Source organism: Eublepharis macularius, chromosome 3 (genome assembly GCF_028583425.1).
Source record: "Eublepharis macularius isolate TG4126 chromosome 3, MPM_Emac_v1.0, whole genome shotgun sequence".
NCBI classification, from domain to species: Eukaryota; Metazoa; Chordata; class Lepidosauria; order Squamata; family Eublepharidae; genus Eublepharis; species Eublepharis macularius.
In genome coordinates this window covers 23,266,209-23,291,537 of record NC_072792.1, presented here as the reverse complement: position 1 = coordinate 23,291,537, position 25,329 = coordinate 23,266,209, and the positions used below count along the sequence as shown (strand labels likewise).

The 25,329-nt window shown below is 41.8% G+C and overlaps 1 protein-coding gene across 8 annotated transcripts in view; it reads right to left on the bottom strand.

Annotated features, from left to right (window-relative positions):
* The window catches only part of LMO7 (LIM domain 7), a 189,044-nt gene that overhangs the window by 64,108 nt on the left and 99,607 nt on the right, over positions 1 to 25,329 (bottom strand). For 5 of the 8 annotated variants that reach the window (XM_054973080.1, XM_054973085.1, XM_054973079.1 and 2 more), the window contains exons 6-13: positions 12,402 to 12,432; positions 10,206 to 10,319; positions 9,560 to 9,758; positions 7,790 to 8,042; positions 5,899 to 6,189; positions 5,410 to 5,589; positions 4,026 to 4,742; positions 1,979 to 2,008 (exon numbers count right to left, since the gene is read on the bottom strand). In XM_054973080.1, coding sequence (XP_054829055.1) covers positions 1,979 to 2,008; positions 4,026 to 4,742; positions 5,410 to 5,589; positions 5,899 to 6,189; positions 7,790 to 8,042; positions 9,560 to 9,758; positions 10,206 to 10,319; positions 12,402 to 12,432 — 1,815 coding nt within the window. The remainder of the gene's footprint in view (positions 1 to 1,978; positions 2,009 to 4,025; positions 4,743 to 5,409; positions 5,590 to 5,898; positions 6,190 to 7,789; positions 8,043 to 9,559; positions 9,759 to 10,205; positions 10,320 to 12,401; positions 12,433 to 25,329) is intronic. The other 3 variants (XM_054973083.1, XM_054973086.1, XM_054973084.1) reach the window with 2 other exon arrangements.

The window sequence follows — 25,329 nt, the reverse complement described above, 5'->3', positions numbered from 1 at the left end:
AACCTGCATCATGTCACATGATTGTTTTGTCGCACACACCCCCCCCCCCAGCAGCAGCCCTATCACAAGTTACAGTGAACAGATGTACACTCTGCATGTACATACTGTATGTCTGTTTCAAAGGAAGAGCCAATGCGTGTTTGCATGAAACCAGGAACCAGCACCTAGATAAATATGGGAGTCCGATCACACATTCAAGTGTATACTGTGCAAAGATTCTACATGCATTCACTGTAAGCTATGAACTTGCCTACTGGTAGGCACTCACATTGAAGAAGGATAGACGAACTGAGCATCATGTTATAATGTTATATGATTTATAATATTATGGAAGTAAGGAATTAGACCTGTGCCCACTGCACACGTCTAATTCCTTTCAACCGATTAGCTGTATTGAGCTGCAGTAGAACAGCAAGATTTGAATCCAGTAGCACCTTAAAGACCAACAAGCTTTCTAGGGTATAATCTTTTGATCATCAAAGTTCTGAGGGACCTTTGATTCTTGAAGGCTTATACCATGGAAAGTTTGTTGGTCTGTAAAATGCTGCTGGATTCGAATCTTGCTCTTCATAGAGACTGCTATTGATTTTCATGGTGTAATCTGCCTTGAGTCTCAGGAAAAAGGTGAACTTTAAATACAGTAAATAAATTATAACAACAACTTCGGCTGAAGTGTTAGAGTGGACACACGAGTTTCATGAATATGCTAACTACTTACGTACATAACAGACCAATAGCTGAATTTTTGGGGAAATAGAGGGATTTCTTTGATTAATTAGGCCAGAACTAATATTAATTAAGATAACTTACTATAAAGATAAAAGGATGAAACACAGGGAATGATGAGTAAAATAGTTGACATTAAATTTTGTATACGTAACCAAGGAGAGAGAAGATTTATTATACAACTAAGTCCTGTTATTAAAATTCTTTTAATTATATTTTTATCAGTTTAACTCAATTTTAAATGTAGTGCTTGTTTAAGTTCTAAATTAATTTCAAATATACTATTTGTATAACTTAGTATAAGTCTCAAATCAGTTTCAGCTACTGCCTGTATATGCATCTGAAGAAGAGAACTGTGATTCTCGAAAGCTTATGCTACAGTAAAGTTGGTTAGTCTTAAAGGTGCTACTGGACTCTTTTCTATTTTTGATACTACAGACTAACACGGCTAACTCCTCTGGATCTATATGTATATGCTTTATTATGCACTTTCTATTGTCATATCCTATCTTTTCTTTTTAATAAAAAGTTCTATTTAATAAAAACAATAAATTATAACAACAACATGCAATACATAGAGCTATGATATTGCCACCACGGTTTATTGGTACAGCAGCAGGCATAGCCTATCCTCAAACATAATGTTGTGGTAGCAAAACTGTTCCTCATTAACATTGCTGGCGGATGGTCACTAGCTGCTGGCCAATAATAGGGGCTGGCTAACCATGGAAAATACAGACTACGAGCCAAGCTACAAGCGACGAATGACACTTGCCTGGCAAGAGAACAGACTCACGTGTATCCCTCCCTGTTCACTTGCCATTCACTTGCGCTCCACTTGATCAAGTGGAGCGCAATTGAATGGCAAACGAACAGGGAGGGATACACGTGAGTCTGTTCTCTTGCCAGGCAAGTGTCATTCGTCGCTTGTAGCTTGGTTCTACGTAAGCAAGATTCAAACACTGTCTGAAGGTCACCACCACATGCCAGGCATCAGCAACAGAGAACTTCGAGATACTAGAAAACAGATGCGCTTTTTCCCCATACATGCAACCCTTTTGCCACAAAAAGCCCCTTCGAAACCAAGTGCTGAAACTGCTATGCAAACCAGGCAAGCACTATAAAGTATAAAGCAGCATGCACAAGTTGCCTCAAGCGCATGTTTTCAGTGGCTGCCACAAATGCACAAGTTAGTTGGTTAACCCGTTCTACAGTCTGGTATACATTTGTGTTCTTTCGCCATTAAACTTACCCATGCTCATCAGAAAGCTTTTGAAACAGCCTAGGAAATCAGAAAACCAGAACAAGTTCATATTACCCATTCCATTTTCATCACGTGTAAATCAAGACCACAACGTTAAAGCACAAGATAACGAAAACAATTAATATTAAACTGCCAAAGGAGGAGGAAGAAATATGAAGTTCCATGACCATTTGAATAAGTTTGCGGAGACCCATTTGAATTCAGAGCCTCAACATGCACGGATAACCATCTCCTGGTTTTGGCAGGACCACAACAGATACACACAAAAAGTTCATATACAAAGCTTCCTTCCCAGTTTCCAGTTAAAACGGAAATGGAAAGACGATTCTTTGAATCACGGCTTCACGTTTTTTAATATACTGTCAAATGCAGAGACGTATCAGAAGCTTAACACATAAAAGCCTCAAACATTAATTCATGATTTAGATGTTCCTCTAACAGCTCTTCAAAACAGTCACAAAACCAACGTTAGGGCCACAATCCAGTTCACGCCCTATGTGTAACATTTTTGGCATGTAGGAAAAGAGGCTACTTAGAGAGGGATAATGGGCAGCAAGGAATACAACGCCAGGAGAAGGCGGAGGGTGCATTCTTGGAGAATCCAAATGAGGTACCATGCCACAAGAATCTTCTGCATGGTAACTGTCCCTTAAATTTTGTTAACTGTGTTAAGCTTCAATATACAATCACAAAACAAAATCCAGAACCACAAGTGTTCAGCTTACAGTTGCTTACTTTCCAATGAAGCATGCACAATGGGTTCTTTAGAACGACACAGCTGGAACTACACACGTTTACTGAAGAACTAAGGAATGCCTTAAGTAGAATGAAATGGATGCAGAAATTTCGAGATGAGAAACGAACGTAAGAAACCTCACAGAGTATGACCAAGGATCATCTCTTTGTGAAGATAGATGTTGTCAGCATCGCCACCTTACGCTCACTACAGTCCAAACATCTTCTGAGAAGGTTGTCAAATCCTCCCACGTTAGGGCTAGCTTTCAATGCAGGGTTTAACTTGGAGTGAGAAAGTGTTACTTGTTAAAAGTTTTAGTGGCATCACTTTTTTTAAAAAAAGATATCAGCCTCCAAAGATCGATGTGGCTAAAAATTAACACAAATGAAAATGCTATGAATTCACCAAATTCTTTCAAGTCCTGATTCTGTTTTGAGCTAACACCAGGAAAAATGGAATTCAGAAGCATGACAGACTCAAAATTACTAAAAAAGGTTGGGCTTTTCGAAGCAGGAAATGGGTCTCTTCTTAAGCTCAGGGACAGCTAGCTAGGCTTTTCATTTGATCACGAGATTGAAGAGGGAGGAAAAGCACCAAACGGGAACAAGTTCGCCTTAAAGTCCTGCAAGAGAGGCATGATGAGTTTCAGAGTCCCTCCCTACAAGATAGTCAGCCGAGAAACTACAGTGTGTGCATGGATCCCTTGCACGTTCCTAAAATGGCCTGAATCAGAGTTAAAGACTTGGACAGTGAGGGGAGATGCTTGGAGAAACGGTTCTTTCACCTTTACCTCCTCCTCATCCACAGGCATGTCCATCAACATGGTTTTAAGAGCTTTATATTTTCATTAGAAAGTTCTAGGGGGGGAAAAAGGTCACAGGCAAGAACAGAGTTTTTATTGTTAGTGAAACACGCCAGTATTCGAAGCCTGCATATTTCCACGGATGTCTACGGACAGGTACCAAGTAGTGCTGGCTGCCTTGTTTCTGTTATCACAGAGAGCAACAGATCTCTCCTGGTCCTTGACTGAACAAAAGTTGGGTAATTTAGGTGGGGGAGTTAAGTTAGTCCAGTGATTGAACAGTCCCGTAACCTCTAAAATGTGACATCTGTACTGTTGATGAGTTTGATAACCAACACAAGGACTTACAGAATGATACACAAAGAAAGCCAAACAGGTTGAAGTTCACACCAAGACATGCACAGCTGAATACAAAATGCTGCTTTTTCTTCATTACAAGCCCCATTTTCCAAGTACTCTTAACACAAGCACAGTCCATGCACGGCCAACGAGCTGACCTTTCCACCATCTGTCGTTTCTTGTGCTTGATTTTGCTGGCCTCTCTGATAGCCTCCCACTTTTCTAGATCTTCTTTGCTGCATGTTCCTGGGGAAAAGCTGGTTGGCTGCGTATGAATGCCCACTTTTAGCAGTTCTATCTTGCGGGCCAGCATATCATCCTTCTTTTGGCAGGAAGAGGGTAGTAAGACCTTTCCACCGCTTTCATTGGTTGAGGTTGTCTTCTTCTCAAGCAAACAAAGAAATTTGGCCTGGATTTCTGGTGGAAGACTCCAAGGATCCGGAAAAAGAGCAGCCTGGTATCGATCAGGGGCACCCGACAAGGGCACGTCTCTGTTCTGTAGCTGAGCCTTACGGACCGTCAGATCATCTTTTTCTAAATCTGGAATTACCGGTTCACCATCTCTGGGCTGCAGAACTATTTCCCCTTCTAAGCGAGGACCTCGCTTATAGGACTGCCTAAGATACTCAAAATCTTGGAGAACTACTGGATTCACATGGGACGCACCAGTCTTACGAACAAACAAATCATCATTCTCCAAATCTGGATAGAAGCCTCCATTTTCAGTGTCCCTTTGGTCGTACCCAGGCCTAAAATAATTGCTTTTTCTGCATGTTATGAGCCTAGGGCCTGAAGAAGGATCAATTTTGGTCCTAGTTTCGGAGGACAGGTAGTCATCAGAACATTTTTGCAGGGCCCGGAGAAATAAAAACTGACTGAGACATATAAAAAAACATACAAAATGATTAGAGCTGCATTAACCAGTAAATACAGAGACTTCATTCTCACTGAAGTGGTAATTATGAGTCTTATGTACCTTTTCAGACTGCAGGTAAATGCCATGCAAGGCTAAATGCTTGAGATAAAACAAGTATGTCATGTGGGAAACTATGCTGTCAGAAGAAGCCTATCCCTGACACTGTAGTTTTCTGTATATTTTTTTTTTAAAGGGAGGAGCATGAAATCATACGAGCCTCCACCTGAAATGGCACAAGGTGAGAACAAGGCCTGAAATGGCACAAGGTGAGAACAAGGCCTGAAACTGCAGACAAAGAGAGGCACTATCTTTGGAACTGAAAAGGGAGCATGCTGCCACATTAAAACACGGCTGGCTTTGTTTTCGATTTCTTTATGGACAACATCTTTCATTCCAGAACAGCAGCGGTAAGGCATCCAAGCCACTGGAGGAAATGCACAGGGAGCACTGACGAACACAAAATGGTGAGTCCATTTACTTTAGTAGTGTGAATCTGGTAAATTAACAACGTAGGGGCAATGTGCAGAAAGTTAAAAGCAGCTTCCATGTTTACTGCTCGTTTTAACATTTAGCAAACACTGCTTTCCAGACACACCAGACAGCACAGCTCATGCAACTGCAGCAACCTGGGTAGATCAGAAGAGCTGCTGATATTTCCTTCTGCAGCTTGTGACGGTGACTGCTCCGTGCCTTCAGCTGCTCTTTTAAGGAAGTTCGGATCCCCTCTGCAAGCGTTATCCAAACTATCAAAGATGAAATTGCTTGGCTGGACTTCCACAGCTTGCTCTTCAGAATCTTTTTTTTTACTGCAAAGTAGCACATAACAAGTTGCAGAGCGGGCGGGGGAGGGGGGAATCAAGAAACACGCAAGTTCTGCAGTAAAAATTGCATACAAGTGGATCTATTTCAATACACAATGCTTAAAATAATTGTGGGAAAGGCAGCATGCCAAGATTACTTGAAGTGCTATTCAAGTTTCAACTTCCACCAACAGCGAAGAAGTTCACCCCCTTCCAAAAAAAAAGGCACTTCTTTGATCTGAGCCAGTTAAAAATATTTCCATAAAAAGATTAATATCTGGTGGTGAATTTCAAAGAGCATGCAAGGCAACAAACCTGAATCCTTGAATGTCCATATACCATTTTTTGGAAAAAGATATCCTGTCAGCTTTTTTCCAGTGTAATTCTTCTCCAGGAGTCCAAGACTTGGGAAGAAACTTATGAGAGGCATCTTTTATGTTTGACACTGCAGCATTTATTTTGCGAACATAAAGGTCATCTGTTTCAATGTCTGGGGTGCCTATTGTCTTTTCTTCCTCCTCCTCATCAAAATAGCTGGAGAAGTCTGAAAGGACGTTAGCTGTTGACTTGAATTCCATCTCTCGTTGTAAAGCTCTCCTCTGGTTACTGCACAAAATATCCAGTCAAGTTATACTTTAAAACCAACTTGCCGTCAAATACACAACAAAACATTTTTGGCTAAAAAAAAATCACAAACTCTTGTGAATGAAGCAAATGACTTTCCGGCATGGAAGCTCTGTAACAGAGTAAGTAGGTGGATTTTTACTGAAGGCTTGTGTTCCCGTTGGTGAACACAAAATGTTAGGAATCTGATTACTAAAACTGAGGTTACTTATAAGTTTTTTGTTTTTTAAAGGCATAAATTCTGGCTGTTCAATGCATTATTACAGAAAGGCTTTCAGGGACAAATTATTTGGATCCATAGAATTAAAGCTAAGACCTCATTTAACTAAACTCAGCAAGTGGGCCACCTAGACAGCATCTTGGAGTATCAGGTTTAGAAGGATCACTTTGTTGGATGTAAAGGAATTTGGGTGCTGAAAAGTTCAACGGGGCTCTTTTTCGCATTTTGCCAAGTCATCCATAATCATGTCTGGCTGCTTCCTTCCAGTATTCCAGGTCATCACTCTGACAGATCACCTGTGTGCAACCTAGATGCGCAAAGTTGCATTCTGCTGTGCCATTTTACTTGAATTAGAAAATTAGCAGACTCTTTTCCTCATCTGGTGAGATCAGCCAAAACAGAATCAAAGCAAAACAGAATGAAATCACATGCCTTGTGACCAGCTCCATTACAACTGCAGAATAAACCAAAATCAAGTTATAGAAACTATGAAATAACGATTTAATGCACCATTTTGTATTGGAACAGCTGTATCAGTCTAAAGCTACAAATAAGAACCAGTTCTACTTGATTTAAATGAACTTCAGTATAGCACAAACTTTTTCAGACCCAGAATTAGAATAACCCAGAGGTTACTCCCAATTATCTAAATAAGATAGTTTCAGGTGGGTAACTGGCTGCGTTGGTCTGCAGTAGAAGAGCAAGATTCGAATCCAGTAGCATCTTAAAGACCAACATTTCCAGCTTATGCTACTGGACTTGAATCTTGCTCTTCTGGCCCTAATAAAAGAACTAAAATCTGTATTACACAATATACATGGGAGAGCAAAGTGTGTATAATAAGTTATTCATCACTTTTAATAACCTTTAACCAGAAAGTAAAATGCATTCAAAATAGTCTGAAGAAAGCAAAATCGTATTCCCAAACTGCTCATTTAATTAAATCCAAAAGATTCTGAAAAACACAGAATAGAAACGGTTTCTTCAGCTTGGTGCAAAATGTAACTTCCTTCTAACTGTGGTTAGGAGATTGGGAGCCTGCTCAACCTGTCTAAGCGTCCATGGTGCACAATAACCAAGGCATTAGCGCTGTATCTTCATTAACTTGTACCTGCCTTTGTAATTAAGAGTCTGAATGGATTTGCAAATCCTAGTTATTGTTAAGTGCTGATGCAACCTTAATGCTACACCATAGTTAGAACAATCCATGTAAGAGTGGGGAGGATGGAAGGAGTTCATGTGCCCCTAGCATGCCCTTGATTTCCAGAAAGAGCATTACATCTACATCAAGTTTCTTCATAGCAACAAGATTATCCTTGCCACAACTGAAGCACTGAAGAAATGTAAGTATCGCATTATTACCTGGAGAAGGTTCCATCTGGCTCAGTAAATACAGGACTTGCCCAACTTCTTCTGTTGTCTTCATTCTTTTCTGTTCTCTTCTTTCTCAAAGGTGCTGGCATATATGTTGGTGCTTTGGTTTTGCCGGGTAAAAAACGATTGAACTCCGCAGCAGGCTTGGGTTCAATTAAGGAAACCCTGCGATAGGACATGTCGTCTTTACCGGGATCATGCATCCTTATGCGTGTTTCAGAGTCTGTGTCACTTTCACAATCTTTTAAAGAAAAAAGAAAAAAAAACCAGGACACACAAAGACAATCCTTTGTGGTAAAATTTCAGCTGACGATATTACAATATAAATAACTTGTTTTTTTTGTTACAAACACACAAAGTACTGTTATTATTAGAAACTTGCTGTGATGCTGTAGAAAGATCTGCTGGACTGAACTTTAGTTTGCAGAGAGGTATTACATTCCTCGTATTACTATCTTCTCTTCACCATCTTACAAAATAAAATGTTCCTCTCCAGTCATTTGCTTTGTTAATCAAATGATATTTCTCATTAGAACTTGTATGGTTTACTATGACAGTAGAGCCTTATCTCTACGGTAGATTTTTTTTTTTAAAAAATTCTCCTATTCTGGAACACATTTTTAAAATGTTATCACAAGCAAAGAAGGTATAAAGACTCAGGGAAGAGATTACAGACCGTCAGCTAACAGCAGAACACTTATTAAAATGGGGTTGTTGCTACTGGAAACTTCAATAGTGCTGGAGAAATGTCACAGTCATGTTCATATGGAATGCAGACTCAAAGCGTCTCTCCTTAGCAAAGGGATTTAAACATTTTAAATGAAAATCCTGGAATAACGGTATATCTTTTTCATTACTTTTTATCAGATAATATTAAAACACAACTGTCCACTTTTATCATCAAGAATAAACCCAACGGTTTATATCCCAGTGAAAAGTATACTATAAAATATGACTAGTTACCATTTTCTATATATTGAAAATAAATGTTATAAACACTTCCCTGTAATGAATCAGGGGGAAAGAAAGCTGAGAAATGGGATTCCCTAGCACTTTTTGGTTAAACGGAGTTTTGCAAACTTCCGGACTGGTAGATCTTACACTTAACCCCTGGCTAATACAGCTAAAGGTAAGGGAAAACAACAAATAAGTGTCTCCTAACTGAGGGATACATAATTTGTATCCTAGCTTTCCATTCAGCGAAGTATAGAGGTTTGTTTGGTCCAGGGCTTTTTTTCAGCTGGAACGCGGTGGAACTGAGTTCCGGAATCTCTTGAAAATGGTCACATGGCTGGCGGCCCTGCCCCCTGATCTCCAGACAGAGGGAAGTTTAGATTGCCCTCTGCGGCACGGCGCGGAGGGCAATCTAAACTCCCCTCTGTCTGGGGATTGGGGGCGGGGCCACCAGCCATGTGACTATTTTCTCTGAGTTCCACCACATCTTTCCCCAGAAAAAAAGCCCTGGTTTGGTCCCAATTAGACTTCTTAGAGTGGGCAAGGCTCTTTCTTTGGAGGAAAGATTCACACTTAGCTGAGCAGAATGGTGGGATATATAGCTCAGTATATTTCAATCAGTTGCTAGACAGTCAATATTTGTTCAGTGAAAAATATTTTGTGAAAAGGCTCTTTGAAGCTGGGAGGAAAAAACACCTGAAATAAGCCAAAACACAGAAGTGCTTAATCCCTATATATCCTTCTCTCGTGCTTACTTAACTACAAAATAAAAAAAGGCTAACTGAAAATTTGATAGGAACATACCTTCACTGCAACCTTTTAGAGTTATGTCTGAGGAAAGGCTGGCGGAAGATCTTGAGCCAAATGAATCCAAGCTATCAAATGAATCGTCTCTCTTATGGCTGGCAGATGAAGAAATGGAGTCGCTACGTTCAATATACCAAATATCGCCGTACCCACTATCCCTTCCACTCCGCTTGGGACTGTTAGATTCTCCAAGAGCCTGCAGGGATAAAATTTAACCAAACTGTGTCTAAACGATTTTTATCCTTCAGATGCTAACTTGGACAGGGTTTTTATAAGCAGATGCTTCCACCTTAGCAAAAAGGATTTTAACAGAAACGTGATTTCGGTTTTATAGTATGAATATTTTTAAATGCACACACACAGCACACCTAACAACAGTTAAGATTAAATATAATTTCAGATCACTAAGTGAGCCCAAAGCATTATGCTGGAGGAAGAGACACAAATCCAACTCCTCTGAACCCCAGTTAGACTTCCGGTTACAAACACAAAAGCAAAGAGAGCGTATGGAGCTAGTAGAGGCCGAGACTTGCCTGGTTCAAGCCATCCCTTCCCTCAAACGACCCACCTATAAAACCAGTGCCTAAACAGGTTGTCATGCAGAATATGTACATAAAACATTTTCCACACTTGAACATCTTACCTTTGACAAAGCTTGGCCTAACAATTTTTCAAAGGCTTTTAAATTAAGGTGTGGGCCATTGTAATAAGGGCTGCTGTGAGCTTTTCGACCCAGCCAATATAATGTTATCAAAACCTAAACGAACAGACAAACAAAAAGGAATCAAATAAAAGATATTTGTGAAGAATGAAGTTAGACAAGCAGAGGGGAATCTTACTATAAAGTATCACACTCAGTTCCAGGTTCTCCATAATACATTCAAAGTATTATGGAGAACTTCGTATGATTATTTCATTTCCTTCACAAGTCCGACATTTTATAATTCTCTCTCAACTAGTACATGTGAGTCTTCACTTTCAAAAATCTCTTACCAGGTCCTTTTTCAAACAGATAGTGGCCAATGCTAGCCTGTTCTGGCCAAATGAGGAATATCCGCCTTACTGTCTTCTGTTAAACCTCATCAATATATTCTCCAGCAGGAACAATTTATGTCATAGCCATCACGCATTCACAGGCAGAGCAAGAAGAAATACTTTCTACGGAACTATATCTTCCCTTTGTACTTTACTTGACCACTATAGTTGTGTTAGAGTGATGGATCTAGAAACTAGTTCTTCAGGTAAATCTCAGCATAGAGCCAGGAGTAGAGAGAAATACTTATTCAATGTCCACACGCCGTTTGATACTAGGATTACCATTTTCCCAACTATGGCAGGCAAACTCCTATCCCACCCATGCTACATCAATTTAGCAATGGGGGGAAAAGTAGAAACAACATCACAGCCCCTACAACACTTTAGAAACTTCCTGTAATATCTATGGCCTTTACCATAGAGATTAGGGAAATTCCTAGACTGTTCCATCACTTCTGGGTAATCACTTTGAAGTGACATCACAGTGACCAAGATGTTCCTCAAGCCCTGCCTTGAGACTGGCAACCCTTTCTGATATCTAGCTTAGGATTCAAATGCATGTAAACAAATGTACATTGGCCACACCATGGGCAACATATTTGCTCTTACATAGACATTCCAGTTCTGTAAACAAGATTATTCTTTATTCTAAAAGTTCAAGAATTTTTTTAAAAAAAATGTTTCAGTGGCATCTCAAAGAGAAAATTATATAATGGAACGATTTTTTTTTAAAAAAAGACCTACCATTGTTTTTTAAAAAAACACAATTCAAAAAATGTACACAATTGGGAGAAAGCTACATAGTTAAGAGTATCTCTACACAAGACATCTTACATGAGTAGGATCGAGCGAAAGATCTTACACTTGTTCTCCCATTGAAGATACAAATGCACTGCTAGAGAAACAGAGTACACTTGGATATAAAACCACACAGCAAGTAAGTCACTTGAGCATCCCCAAGACGCTCGAGTGACTTGTGTAGAGAGACTCTAAATTGCATAACTTTATTACTGAGATGAACAGCCTGGATCGTCTTGGCAGGGAACTCAGGATTTTATTTTTTTCTACACAGAGTTCTCACCTGCCCCACGTAGATTGCAAATCCTTTATTTTTAATCAAGAATCCTTGAATCCAGATTCCATTCCACTGGATTATGAGAAAGTTGTATACTGAATAGTTCTTCTCCATATACTTTTTAAAAAGGCATTCTATGCTCTTAATTTATACAAGATCACACACAAAAAAATTCCATTTATGATATAAGCAACAAGCCTGAGGCCCAAACCAGGTTTTAGATGGAGACCCACGTGAGAAAAGGTAAGCCTACAAGCATCTTAAAAGCGATGGGGGTGCCACGCAATTTGGAGGGCAGAAATGCAGGCAGAGTCTGTACTTGCAATCCATCCTTCCTTACTTTGGCCACAGCGAACATGCAACTTAGGTGGGCAATAGAGTGTAGGGCACTAGCAGTGAGTGGATGTAAGGATTGAACTACCAAGCCCCTAGACCTAGGTCTTCCACTATATATTTAGCTTGGCTTTTATTATTTGTATTCATGGTACATATTAACAAGTTTCCTGCCACATATAATCGCTTATCTGATATAAACGAACATAAAGAGGACACTGCATATTATTTAAATCAACATGCTAAATAATTTAAAATAGCACATCTCTTCTAGTGCTTGACAGACCTCATGCACAACATGAACAAACCCAGTGAATAAAATCCCCCTAATTTTAAAGTTATTTTCATGGGCATCAAATCAACAGAAGTCAGGAACCACTTTGATGTGCATCTTACATTTTTCACTCTTCTGTTGGTTTCTTCTTGCCTAAGAAAAATACAAAGAAATAAGTCCATTAATCTATACCAATGCTCCAATTGTATTTACATGGCAAAAAACTGACTACCTCAATCTGTGCACTGGCAGAAAGCATAAAAGCACCCCAGCCCCCTTACTCACCTGGGGACCCAGGCTGCAGGCCGTACAGGGGAGGGGGGGGACAGCACGGTGGCTGCCATGTTGTGGTGAGGGGTAGGGGAAGAATGGGGGCCGAAGAGGCTCTCCTGCACACTTCTGCCACTAGCCCTGGTTGGGGGAGCTTGCCCCCACCCCTCAGCACTTGGCTTTTGGCCAGCATCCCGCGCAGCCCTCCCTTTTGCCACAACTTTGGAGTGAGCATGCAGATTGGGCATTAGGCACTGATCTGTTTTGGGGGGAACAGGATCCACAAGCTCAGTTTCCCTATTATGGGGATCCCCTTAAGGGGTCTAGGGAGTGAGGCAGGTGTAGGTGCATGCCCAGTTCGGGGGCTGTCAGTTCCCACTTGCTCCCAGGTGTAAGGGGAAGGGTAGGTGTACAGGGGTGTACACCTACATGGCATCCCACAGACTTTCATCCCATGGTTCCCCCTCTCAGCAGTGGTTTGAGGGGGCATGGGGTCAAGCGTTTCAACCGATGCTCGGATCAGTGCCCTATGTAGTGGCAATGCTCCACGAGCTGACATACCAATAAAGTTGTGGCCTCTTTCAGCTCCAACAGTGTTATCTGTTGTGTTTTTGTTACCTAGCCCCCTCCCGCCGCTCTCCTCCCCCATTCAGCACTGGCCTGTTAACTTCAGCAAATAAATGGCAGAGCCTAGTACTGTAACACCGATTTCCTAAACACTACTGCACCCCGTTGAATATAAGATCCAATAAAACTACATGGCAAAACTGGACAAGAAGCATCTGTTTGGTAAAAAAGGAAATCATACAAGTGTATCTGCAAGAGCAGATTCAAAGCTGTGAGGGAAAAAATGAGCAAGAGAGGTGGATGAAAGGACGACATTCCACTGAACCTGCCACAGATTTTTCCCCCAATGCAACAGAACTATGGTTGTTGTGGATTTTCTGGGCTGTATAGCCGTGGTCTTGGCATTGTAGTTCCCGACGTTTCGCCAGCAGCTGTGACTGGCATCTTCAGAGGTGTAGCACCAAAAGACAGAGATCTCTCAGTGTGTGTGACACTGAGAGATCTCTGTCTTTTGGTGCTACACCTCAGAAGATGCCAGCCACAGCTGCTGGCGAAACGTCAGGAACTACAATGCCAAGACCAAGGCTATACAGGCCGGAAAATCCACAACAACCATCGTTCTCCGGCTGTGAAAGCATTCGACAATATAAACAACAGAACTATTATCACAACTGAACTAACCAAACAACAAAACTAAAACAATATCATGTTCATTTTATGTCCTTGTTTGTATGTCATAGCCAAGTAGCTTAACTGAAAAGAAAATTGATCAGGAAAAATATTCTATAAATTGCACTCTGTGTGCTTCAAATGGTTTAGTAAGAGTGAGATTTCCTAGTAAAGTCACTCAAAAAAGTCAATTACAGCTCGGAAACCACGCTTTGACTGGTATTGTATACCCATTCGTGTTACCTAATTTTATGAAACAATGCATTTTTACAACTCATCGCTGCCCAGGACTTAAAATGAAAACCAACTGGGTTTACCCCGCTAGGCATTTTCCACTATTGAAATAAAAGTGGACTACCTCCATTTCAAGGAACATCAATGGAAAATTAGATAAAAACACATATTACAGAGAAAAAAATGTTAACATTAAGGGTCAAACTTAGTCATGGGTATGTAAACGTAAGTGTTGCTATTTCAGTGAACAAATGAAGAGATGGTATTACTTATACAAAACATCTGGGTGATAAATATAAAGCTTTGCATTTGCACTGATGCCAACACACAATGAATTACAGTAGCTCTTGTATTGTTTGAAAAATACAGTTCAGCCAGCATGGCAGTAGAAAGCCATGACCAAGATGCACAGTTTTATCCACTGTGAGCTGTTACCCTATGACACATGTTCATAACATATGTTCACAGGCATCCCAGTCTCAGGAACGTATGCAACATGTATCAGATTAAATGCATTTGAGGGCTGGAGATCACATTACTGTATACATGGGAACATCCACAAAAAACACCTCCCTAGGACAAGCAATTCTAGACCATAATATTTTCAGGTTTTCATTACTTAGACTCCCAGAAGCATATTTTGCATACTTGCAAAAATTGTGGGAAGCTAGCTGTGGCTACAGAGAGAAGTCAGCGCTGATGGATGCTCCAACTTGACTGGGCGTTAAATGAAAGACAGCTTGCAAGAATGGGATGAATGGTGCTGCGAGGCTTTGGGGATGAACAGGAAGAGATTGTGCAGAGGTGCCCAGTTCAGCACGGGTGAATACAAATAGCCTAATGTTGTTTTACATGCACACTTTTCCTGCAGATGGGTTGGAAGTCCCAGGGCTATTTTTCAAGGTCAGTTCCCTTCTGAATAAGACAAAGCAGTATGCTCTTACAACTACTCAGAGCTGGGGCTACGTCCCGACTGCGGAACAGTTTCTACCCAGACTCCTGAGGAGGTGGAGTGTTTCCAGCAACAGTCAACTTCAACTGTTAACGACCAGTTCAGCATCTGACGAAGAGAGCTGTGGCTCTTGAAAGTTTATGCTACATTTAAGTTGGTTCGTCTTAAAGAGGTGCTACTGGACTCTTTACTATTTTGCTCCTACAGACTAACACGGCTAACTCCTCTGGATCTATGACCATTTCGGCAAGCATTTTCTAGCCCCTCCAGGAAGCACCTTTTACCATTTCTTGACTTTGCAAAGCCATAAACATTTTGTTTTGTTCTTTTGAGGGAACAAATACTAGCCATTGGACATAAAATGTAGAATTGAAAGATGGGCAGGGGGATCTAGAGAATGAATGCCATTTTATTCAAGAAGATATCCAACAACTCTCACAATTGTTCTGAGACACGTTTCCACCAGCTTCAACACCAAAAACTTTCCCCTGAAGTCTATGTACAGAATTGTCCTAAATGTAATGGAACAATTTCAAATGCTTCATAATGGATCGACGGTGTCCCAAAGAAAAACACTCACACAATTGTACTTTCCCCCCCACTCACTCAACATTCCGAACATTCTATTACCCTCCTCAAGTGTGAAGTTTGCTGTATCTAACTCTTTGTAAGCTTTATTCATCTGTTAACTTCCTTGGGGTGACACTGAGCAAACAGAGTTGGGCAGCTCAGATCACACTTGTATTTACATCTGTAAACATGAATGTTGCTCTTTGTTCTGAACCCAATGGAGAGGCTGCAGCAACACAGCAGGTAGACTGGTTAGTTGGATAATTCAGCTTCAGATGGATATGGGGTAAAGAGGGTGAAGGGAGAAGTGTTGTCCAGGATGGCCACCTTTCAACAAGACAAATTATAAACACCTCCGGCATTCAGTGAAAGTAAAATGGACAATACAACAACAGTATTTGCGTGACTACAGCACTAACATGGGTTGGAGTTGCATAATTAAATATATAGAGTTGAAAAACAGAAGTTGCTAATGCCTGAAAGTTATTATTGGTATTTATTAGAGATGGGCACGAAACGGAACATGAACTAAAAAGAACCACGAACTGGGCCGGTTTGTGGAAGCTAGTTTTCCATGAACTGGTCTAATGGTTCGTTTGGTTCGTGTTAAACCGACATGCCCTTTTCCATGCTGCTGCTAAGTGGCATGGAAAGGGGCATTTAAACCGGCGGATCAGCTGCTTGTCAGAGAGATCCCTGACAAGCAGTTGATCATTTAAACAGCGGGGCTTGGCTGCCCAGCTAGGAGTTCCTGGAGCCTAAGCAAATGGCTACTCCTGTACGTAAATAGACACAAAAAGTGGGAAGTTCCTGGCCGGCCAGCCAAGCCCCACTCAAACCCCACCCGCTCTGAGCAGTGGGGAAATGGCCATTTAAACTGCGGGTGGGGCTTGGCTGGCCGGCCAGGAGTTCCTGGCCAGCCAACCAAGCCCCGCTGTTTAAATGGCCATTTCCCCACCACTCAGAGCAGCCATTTAAACAGTCCCACTGTTTAAGTGATCCGCTGCTTGTCAGAGATCTGCGAAGTGGCACGGAAAGGGGCATTTAACCCTCACGAACCACGAACCGGTTCACAAACTTGCCCCAGTTCGTGAAAACGCACGAAACACGAACTACACAGGGGTTTTTTTTCGCCGTCTGTGCCCACCTCTAGTCTTTATTAACCCAAATTACAATGTCAGTGTTGATGGGCAACACTCATGTGCCAGACATTTCAACATGACCCTGCTTCGGGTGCCTCTGCTGTCTGAGGCTGGTTGGGTGGCAACCTGAGAAAGGGCCTCCTTGGTTTTGGCACCAAATTTTGGACTTCTCTCCCCAGGGAGATCTGTATGTCCTCTTCTATCAGTTTTCTGCCAGCATGTGAAGATATTTTTGCAGTTTTGTGTCTGGTGTTCCCTCACTGATTCTCACTGACCCTTCCTTCTTGTTCATGTCCTTATGTGTACTGTTTTAATTATTTTTATATAATTATGTATTGCTCTTATTTTAATACTTTGATAGTTTGATGCCTTGGGGACCTAAGGAGGATGGAAAAGCAGCTCAAAATATTTTTAAATAAATAAATAAGACAACTTGTTCAATTGTTTTTGTTTTTCAAGCATATTTGTTATATCGTCTTGGCTTTCCGGAGATGCCCTTTGTTCTCAAAAGGCCAATTCTGAACAGAAGCCAAGCTTCCATTAATGTTAATTCAGACACACAGTCTTCCTTCACCAGAAATAATATCTGTAAGTGTTTTTGGATTGAATATGGACAGAATTCTTGAAACAGAAATAAAAGTTACCCAGTGGATGGCATCTATTGCATGCCTGAGAGCTGTAGCATCTGATTCTTTTGCATGGCCATAGGCAGCAAGCTTTTCTTTTTGTTAAGCTTCATTTTTTTAATAATATATATCAGGCTAAAATTTGCTGGGATAGAGGTTTGGTCCTTCTACTACTCTAATTACCTCCTCTGTACGCTAAATTACCTCCCTTTGAGTGCTCTGCGTCACTGTTCAAGCAGCTTTTGAAGTTCATCCATCTGCCCACACTATCCCCACCCTTGGACAGCTGCACATTCTCTTTTCCATCAACTGCCAACTCTCAAGCTGATCTCCAAATCACAGCCAGGCAGCTTGGACATGTATCTATCTGCTCTTGGCCATGTTTCCGTCAGCCCATCCTCCTAAAGCCTCATGGCTGGGATAGAGGAAAGAGAAAGACGAGTCCTTGTGAACATTGGCCTTCTTCGTTTTCAACAAACTAAAAGCAACCACATGCCTACATAGGAACACAAAAGGAGCATGGAGATAGGAGTTAGAGTGTTGTAGGATCTCGGAGACCCAGGTTCAAATCTCCCCTCTGCCATGAAGCTGACTGAGTGACCATGAGCCAGTCGCATATTCTTCACCTAACATACTCCACAGGGTTGTTGTGGGGATAAAATGGAGGAGAGGAGAATTATGTAAGCCACCTTGGGTTCCCACTTGGGAGAAATATGAGATATAAATAAATTAATATATAAAAGAAGAGGGATGAGACACCATTGTGAAAATTCACAAGTCTGACTGTAAGATCTTCTATCTGGGCTTGCTTTAGTTGCAGTGAAAGCTCACAGGAGGGGTGGAGGGTGTGTGTACGGGAGGGCGAAAATCTGCTGTGCTCATTTTAATTCACTCTTAATTTGCCCTGCACCTTTGAGACTAGTCAGGCTAGAAGCCAGACAATCACCCCACGCCACTGGAAGATCTTCCGATCTGAATGTTAACGCATTTATTTAAATTATGTATTAAGCTAGTTTCCCACGCTTCCTCTAAGAAGCTCAGGGCGGGGTACATGGAGCTATTCCATTGTATCCCAACAGCCCCTGCACAGCAGGCTGAGAGAGAACTAAACTGAATGTGGGTAAAATGAGGATCTGCATCCAGATGCCCATAGCTCAAAAACAACCTTGTCTCTTCAGCTTAATAATTATCACGCACAGCGTCTCCATGCTTTCAAGTCACATAGACTCGAGCCTGTACCTGTAGAGACGGTAAAGGACTGCATCACTTCTAACTGCATGCAGAAATCACATTTTTTCCCCACAGACTGCACCTTACCCAGCCTAAGTTCTCTCAATTCTTCCCTCCTCACTCCTGTCAGTTTCAAATACAGCAGCAGATCTCATTTGGAATACTGTGTACAATTCTGGTCACCACACCTCAAAAAAGATATTATGCCACTGGAAAAAGTACAGAAAAGGGCAACTAGAATGATTAAAGGGATGGAACACTTCCCTTATGAAGAAAGGTTAAAGCGCTTGGGGCTCTTTAGCTTGGAGAAACGACAACTAAGGGGTGACACGATAGAGATTTACAAGATTATGCATGGGATAGAGAAGGTAGAGAAAGAAGTCTTTTTCTCCCTTTCTCACAATACAAGGACTCGTGGGCACTCAATGAAATTGCTGAGCAGTCGGATTAGAATGGATAAAAGGAAGCACTTCTTCACCCAAAGGGTGATTAACACATGGAATTCACTGCCACAGGAGGTGGTGGCAGCTTCAAGCATAGACAGCTTCAAGAGGGGGTTGGATAAACATACGGAGCAGAGGTCCATCAGTGGCTATTAGCCACAAGGTATAGATGGAACTCTCTCTCTAGGGCATTGATGCTCTGTATTCTTGATATTTGGGGGGCAATCAGTGGGAGGGCTTCTAGTGTCCCTTTCCCACTGGCAGACCTCCTAAGGACACCTGGTTTTTGGCCACTGTATGACACCGAGTGTTGGACTGGATGGGCCGTTGGCCTGATCCAACATGGCCTCTCTTATGTTCTCTTATGTTCTTATCGATGTAAGTGAAACCAGGTTCATTTCAAGACATTTTTGTTGCTCTCTTTTTCTTTGAATGGTAATCACAAAAAAATTAACAGAAACACACATTTAAAAAAGTAAGAATAGGGTTTGCTACCACAATACTGACTAGAAACGAGCTAGCCTGAACATACCCTCTTTTGAAGAGTAAGCCCCAGCCAGTCTAAAGGGATGAGGCATGTCTAACACACCCTTCAGCCCCGCTGAGCATCTAACTGCTCACTACTTTGTTTGGATACCTTCTTTTGTGCTATGAATGAATATTATAACTACACACGACATTTGGACATGAGTTGGATCGGAGTTTCCCCATCCCCATTCCTTGCAGACACACAGCTGTTTTGGGGACCTAATTATTAGAGAGTCCTAATTATTACCCAAGTGCCGCCGGCCTCTGATCCAGATCAGAACCACAGCTTGGAAGTAGAGACGGGTTTTAAGCCTCCTCGCCCTCTCTAGTCTTCCCTCCCCCCGCAACCCCATGCCACAGTCCCAATGCAAATAAGGCCCTGTGACGCTCGGGTAATACGTTCCCCACAGCTGTCGTGTGGCTGCAGGCAGTGTGAGTGGGGTCAGGAAAACTCCAGCCCAACTCACGTCCACACATCCTGTGTAGTTTGCACCTTATACTGAGCCAGACCACCAGTCTATCGAGGTTGGTATCATTCACTCTGGGCAAGGTTGTTTCCACATGTCTTTTACCTAGTGCCATGTGGCGCAATGTCGTCAGAAATCGCACCAGGAAGATGCTCTCATTCAGTGAGTTTTGTGCTAGGTGAAGACGTGTGGAAATTGCCCGGAGTCTAGACTGGAGATGGAGGTATTTCAGTTCACCTACTATTTGATCTCTCTCTCTGTTTTTTTAACTGAAGATGACAGGGATTTAACCTGGAACTCGCTGCATGGAAAGCAGGTGTTCCAAACAGAGCTCCTATTGATTTCACCATCGCTCCACGTGTGATTAGAACAAAGGAGCTGGCAGAGGTGCTGTGTTTTAACAACGTTTGTATTTAAATAATACACTGCGGAATGTAAGAGCCTCCTTTATTAGCTGAGTCTTTCACTACTACCACAGTAGAGTACTTCTAGAGCATTGTTCTCCTCGGTGGGGTTGAAGTCCAGATGATGTCTGCATGTGTGTATAGTTTTAAGTGAGCCCTCAAGAACTGGTATCTGTTTGCTCCTCAAGAACTGTATCAGAGGAGCCTCTCTTCGCTCTTGTGTTTTGGTGCTGAGGGTTTGCATCTCCGTGTGTGCATCAGTGTTCTCTGTGGGTAGGTATAATCTCCACGCTGGGAGCGCTAAAGAGACTCTCTGAAGCTGCTGGGGTCACTTGTGTATAGGCTACAGAGCAGGACTGAAGGGAGAACTGGGAACAGGTTAAGTGGGCTATCCAAGTCAGGGCATCAACACACTGTGTGTTTTATGTGCCATCAAGTCACCTCTGACCTATGGAAACCCTATGAATGAAACGTCCTAACATTAACAGACTTGCTCAGATCCTGCAAACTGGAGGACGTGGCTTCTTTTATTGAGTCCAGCCATCTTGTTTTAGGGCTCCTCTTTTCCTGCCTTCCACTTTTCCTAGCTTTATTGACTTTTCCAGAGAACCTTGTCTTCTCATGATGTGACCAAAGTATGATAGCCTTAGTTTTATCGTTTTAGCTTTTAGGGAGGGTTCAGGCTTGATTTGATCTAGTACCCCACTTATTTGTCTTTCTGGCTGTCCATGGTATCTGCAAAACTCTCCTCTAGCACCACATTTCAAATGAATCCATTTTCTTCCTGTCAGCTTTCTTCACTGTCCAGCTTTCATATCTATACATAGAAAATGGGGAATACCATAGTTTGGATTATCTTGATCTTGGTTCCCAGAGAGACATCTTTATCTTTAAGGATCTTCTCTGGCTCCCCCACAGCTGCTCTTCCTAGTCTCAATCTTCTTCTGATTTCTTCATTGCAGCCTCCCTTTTGGTTGATGATTGAGCTAAGGAACAGAAAATCTTGAACAATTTCAATTTCCTCATCAACACACTATTTTATAATAAATGTCAATTAGCCACTACATTCGCTTAATTAAATCCATCCAACTAATTACCATCCAGAGTGTACCACACGATCCAGTTATCTACCAGTTTCTCTACACATTACTTCTTTTATGGGTTCTCCATGGAGCCATCCTGCGCTCTGTGCAGACATACATCAGATTGTGGAATTGGCTTCTATTAAAAAACACAAGAACAAATGGACTCAGAAAGCTATTGCTGGGGGGTGGGGGACGAGCTCCTGCCTTTCTCTCAAGTTTTTTTCCCTGTGCAAAACCAGCACAGGGTGAGAGAGTTTTCCCTTTTCTTGTGCCACATGTGCACACAATAATTTCACACAGAGCAGCAGAAATGGGGAAATGTGTCCCCTCTACACTGTTTTTGCATGATGATGATGAGCCTATTTGCATGATGTCTTTTTAAATTCCTGAGGTGATGCGCAATGCACAAGATGGCTCCATGGAGAACTCGTAAAAGAAGTAACTGCGTAGAGAGACCCTGTGGTCAAGGTCTAAATGATAAATGTATCTACTCCAGGCCTTCAGACAGGTACAATGACACGCAGTATTTTTATGATGCATTCCTAAAACTACAGCACTAACACCTGGGGAAGTCAGGAAGCTAAACAAAGCCAGAGGGTTAACTTGGGATCACCTTCTACGAGGCAGAGTCAGTCAAGGCAGAAACAGAATGCCCTAGAAATCACCAATAGCTCTTTCTAAAGCACCCCCAACCTATCAACAAAGATCTCCCTTTTTTCTCATAGACCTGTGGAAGGAGGAGAGAAAGAGGGTCTTGTCCTTGCTTGCAGAGCACCCCTACATGAAACAAGTACTTACCAGAAACAACAGGAAATCCAGACACTGGCTCCTGCAATTAGATAATTCTGTTGTGCTGTCTAGTCAAGCAACACCATCACAGGACTGACCATGACGATCACGCCATCAAGATTTATTCAACTGCCATTATGGTAAGCATAATGTGCCAGCCATGCCCTTTTGCTATTTACATTGGCCAAACTGGTCTATCTCTACAAAAAGGAGAGTAAATGGACACAAATCGGACACTAAAAATGAAAACACTCAGGAATCATTTCAAACTCTCTGGACGTTTGGTAATAGGGGATTTCAGCAAAAGACAGATCTGAAACTCAAGATGCTGAGCTAGAATCCATACGCAGATTTGACAGCGTTAATTTGAGTCTCAGCTCTGGAGTGCCTAACTCATTACACGGCGCAATTGTCACCCATTAGTACATTCTGTACACTGTTCCACTTGTTTTTCCAACCAAATGGAAGTCAACAGACTGCAAGTCTTAATGAATCTGATGAACTAGGCACAACTCATTAAAGCTTATGCCGCAATAATGGTGTTAGTTTTAAAGGTGTTCCTTTGAAGTGAGGGTGGTGAATGGAAACCTGCATTCTGATGCCACAGAATGATTTTTGGTTCCCATGAGTTAATAATACATAGTGCTGTTTTTACCTGGATGGACCACTGACAGCAGCAATCCTGAACCAAGAGTTGAGTGCCCAAGTCCTTCTAAATCAATAGGCCTTAAGCATAAATAAATGGGTGGCGGGTAACACCCAAGTGCTACAAAGTCCTGCATAACTTCTCATGGCTCCAGTAAGACTCAAATCTCACTAGACCACAATTAAAAGTTTTAACATACTGTATATCAGAAGATTAGAAAGGCATTTGATGATCAAAGAAAGTAAATCTGACAGTTTGTTAGAGAAACTTAGAGCTAAGCTACAAGTGACACCTGATACAGGTTGGACACTTGTCAGCTTCCCTCAAGTTTCGATGGGAAATGTAGGCATCCTGGTCTTGCAGCTGTAATGGAGAGCCAAGCTGTAAAACCAGGACGCCTACATTTCCCATCAAAACTTGAGGGAAGCTGACAAGTGTCCAACCTGTGTCAGGCGTCACTTGTAGCTTAACTCTAAGAGGACTTGTAATCAGTTCGTAAAAATGGATGTCCAGAGGCACTATATGGCCTTAGAAAAACAGTGTCAGCCCACCCCTCCAAGGGGGTGTCCCCATCTTCTTGTTTCAGAAGAGAAAGGAAAGGAGAATGTTGCCAATAAATCAGTGGAACATGACCATCTTTTTCAAATGCCCCAAAGCAACGTAAATAGCAGAGTGAATGTTGCGTAAAGTGAAAATAATTGTGGCTACTCCAACTAATGCTGTACCTACTCAACTTCAGGGACGAGAGATGGCTCCTTCTTAACCATCTGCTGTGAGATTTTAAATGTTACTCCGAATAATTTGTTTCATATTAGGCAGTTTTCTAAAAGAAATTAAACATACTTTGGGTATCACATATCTGAATATATTTGCTTGGCAAAAATAATCTTGCCTGTGTATCAAGTTACACGCCAGAGTACTTATTCTCAAAGATTGTGGGTACAGGCCAAGACAAGCTTATCAGGGTTAAAGTCAAGGTGCGCACGCACACACTTGCAATCTGCAGATCACCAAAGGATTTCAAGGAAGGGGCAGATGCAAGCATCCACGCCCCTCTGCATAAATACAAGAATGGCTTGGATGAGCAAATAATAGGTGTGGACACGTCCCTGTGATCCTATGGTACAGCATCTGCTTTGCTTGCAAAAGGTCTCCAGGAAAAAAACATCAGAAACTAGGTAAGGTGATGTGAATGATCCTGTAGTAAAACAGGTACATTCCTGGACTAGTAAAATCCAGGGATTCTGAGAAAGTCACAAAAAAGAAATTGTCATTGCAAACATGCTTTGCCTCATCAGATCACTGTTTGCTTGCAGATCAAATCAAATATGATTATGAGCAGCTCTACCTCTGTGCAATAGCAATAATTGGCATGGTAATGGGCTAAGGAGCTGCTGATCACATTATTATGACCTGGGTCATCACGGGTTAGTTCTTTTAAAAGCAATTATGATGTATGTGCTGCTTCTAAGCATGCACCATAGGTGGCCTTCCTCCATCTCTTCCCTTGCTGTCCCAAGCCTGGAGCCTTTCCTTTCCCCCCTTCTCCATGTTCTGCATTTCCCAAAGATGCACATTTCTGCAGCTAAGCAAGCCTTGGTCAATATTACAAAGTCCCTAGCCTCTAGCTGTGCCACAACCTATCCACTGATGGTTCTCTCAGATATTTGAAAGCCTTGGTTAATTTCATTTTCAATACAGTCCTGATGTATTATTTTGCAAGGGAATATAGCTGCAGAAGTAAGACCTGAATTCAATTTGACCAAGGCTCTCAATTGGGAGGAGCACACCTTCCAGAAATATAACATAACAATGGCTCCTAGCTGTGGAAAACTCACCCCTAACCTGTTTGGGGTTGGAGGAGCATAAAATGGTTTCTCTTTGAGAAAACATTCTTTGGTTATTTGAGCAAGTGGATAATGAGAGGTGGGGGAGAGGACAGCTATGGCAAATCACTGTTCATGTGTAGTCTGGCCAATTATTTACAACAATTCCAGTTATTTCTCTACCTCTGAAAAAAACCAAAGAAGCATTTGAGGATGCAGAGAGAAATCTGCAAGCTGTCATTTGAACAGAGAGGTAATCAAGCATCCTTGGTAAAATCGCTAAAAGTCACTGGGGTGACCCCACAGGATCCAAAACAGCTGGGCATGCAGAAAGATTCTAAGAAGTGCCAGTGATACTCTAGTACAAACTCATAAGCTGAACATCCACGAAGGCATCTAACTGATGTGTTAGATGTCAAATGAGCCACGACAGTACTTGAATATAAGGTACCTGTTTTCTATTCTCTCCCAAAATAATCAGTCCTTCCCCCAAAGCATTCTTGTAAGTACTTTAATCCATTTCACCTACCTAGACAACCAGTATATTGCCATTTTATTGCATGAAATGCAGGGACCACAGTGCTGTACTAGGACTAACGGAA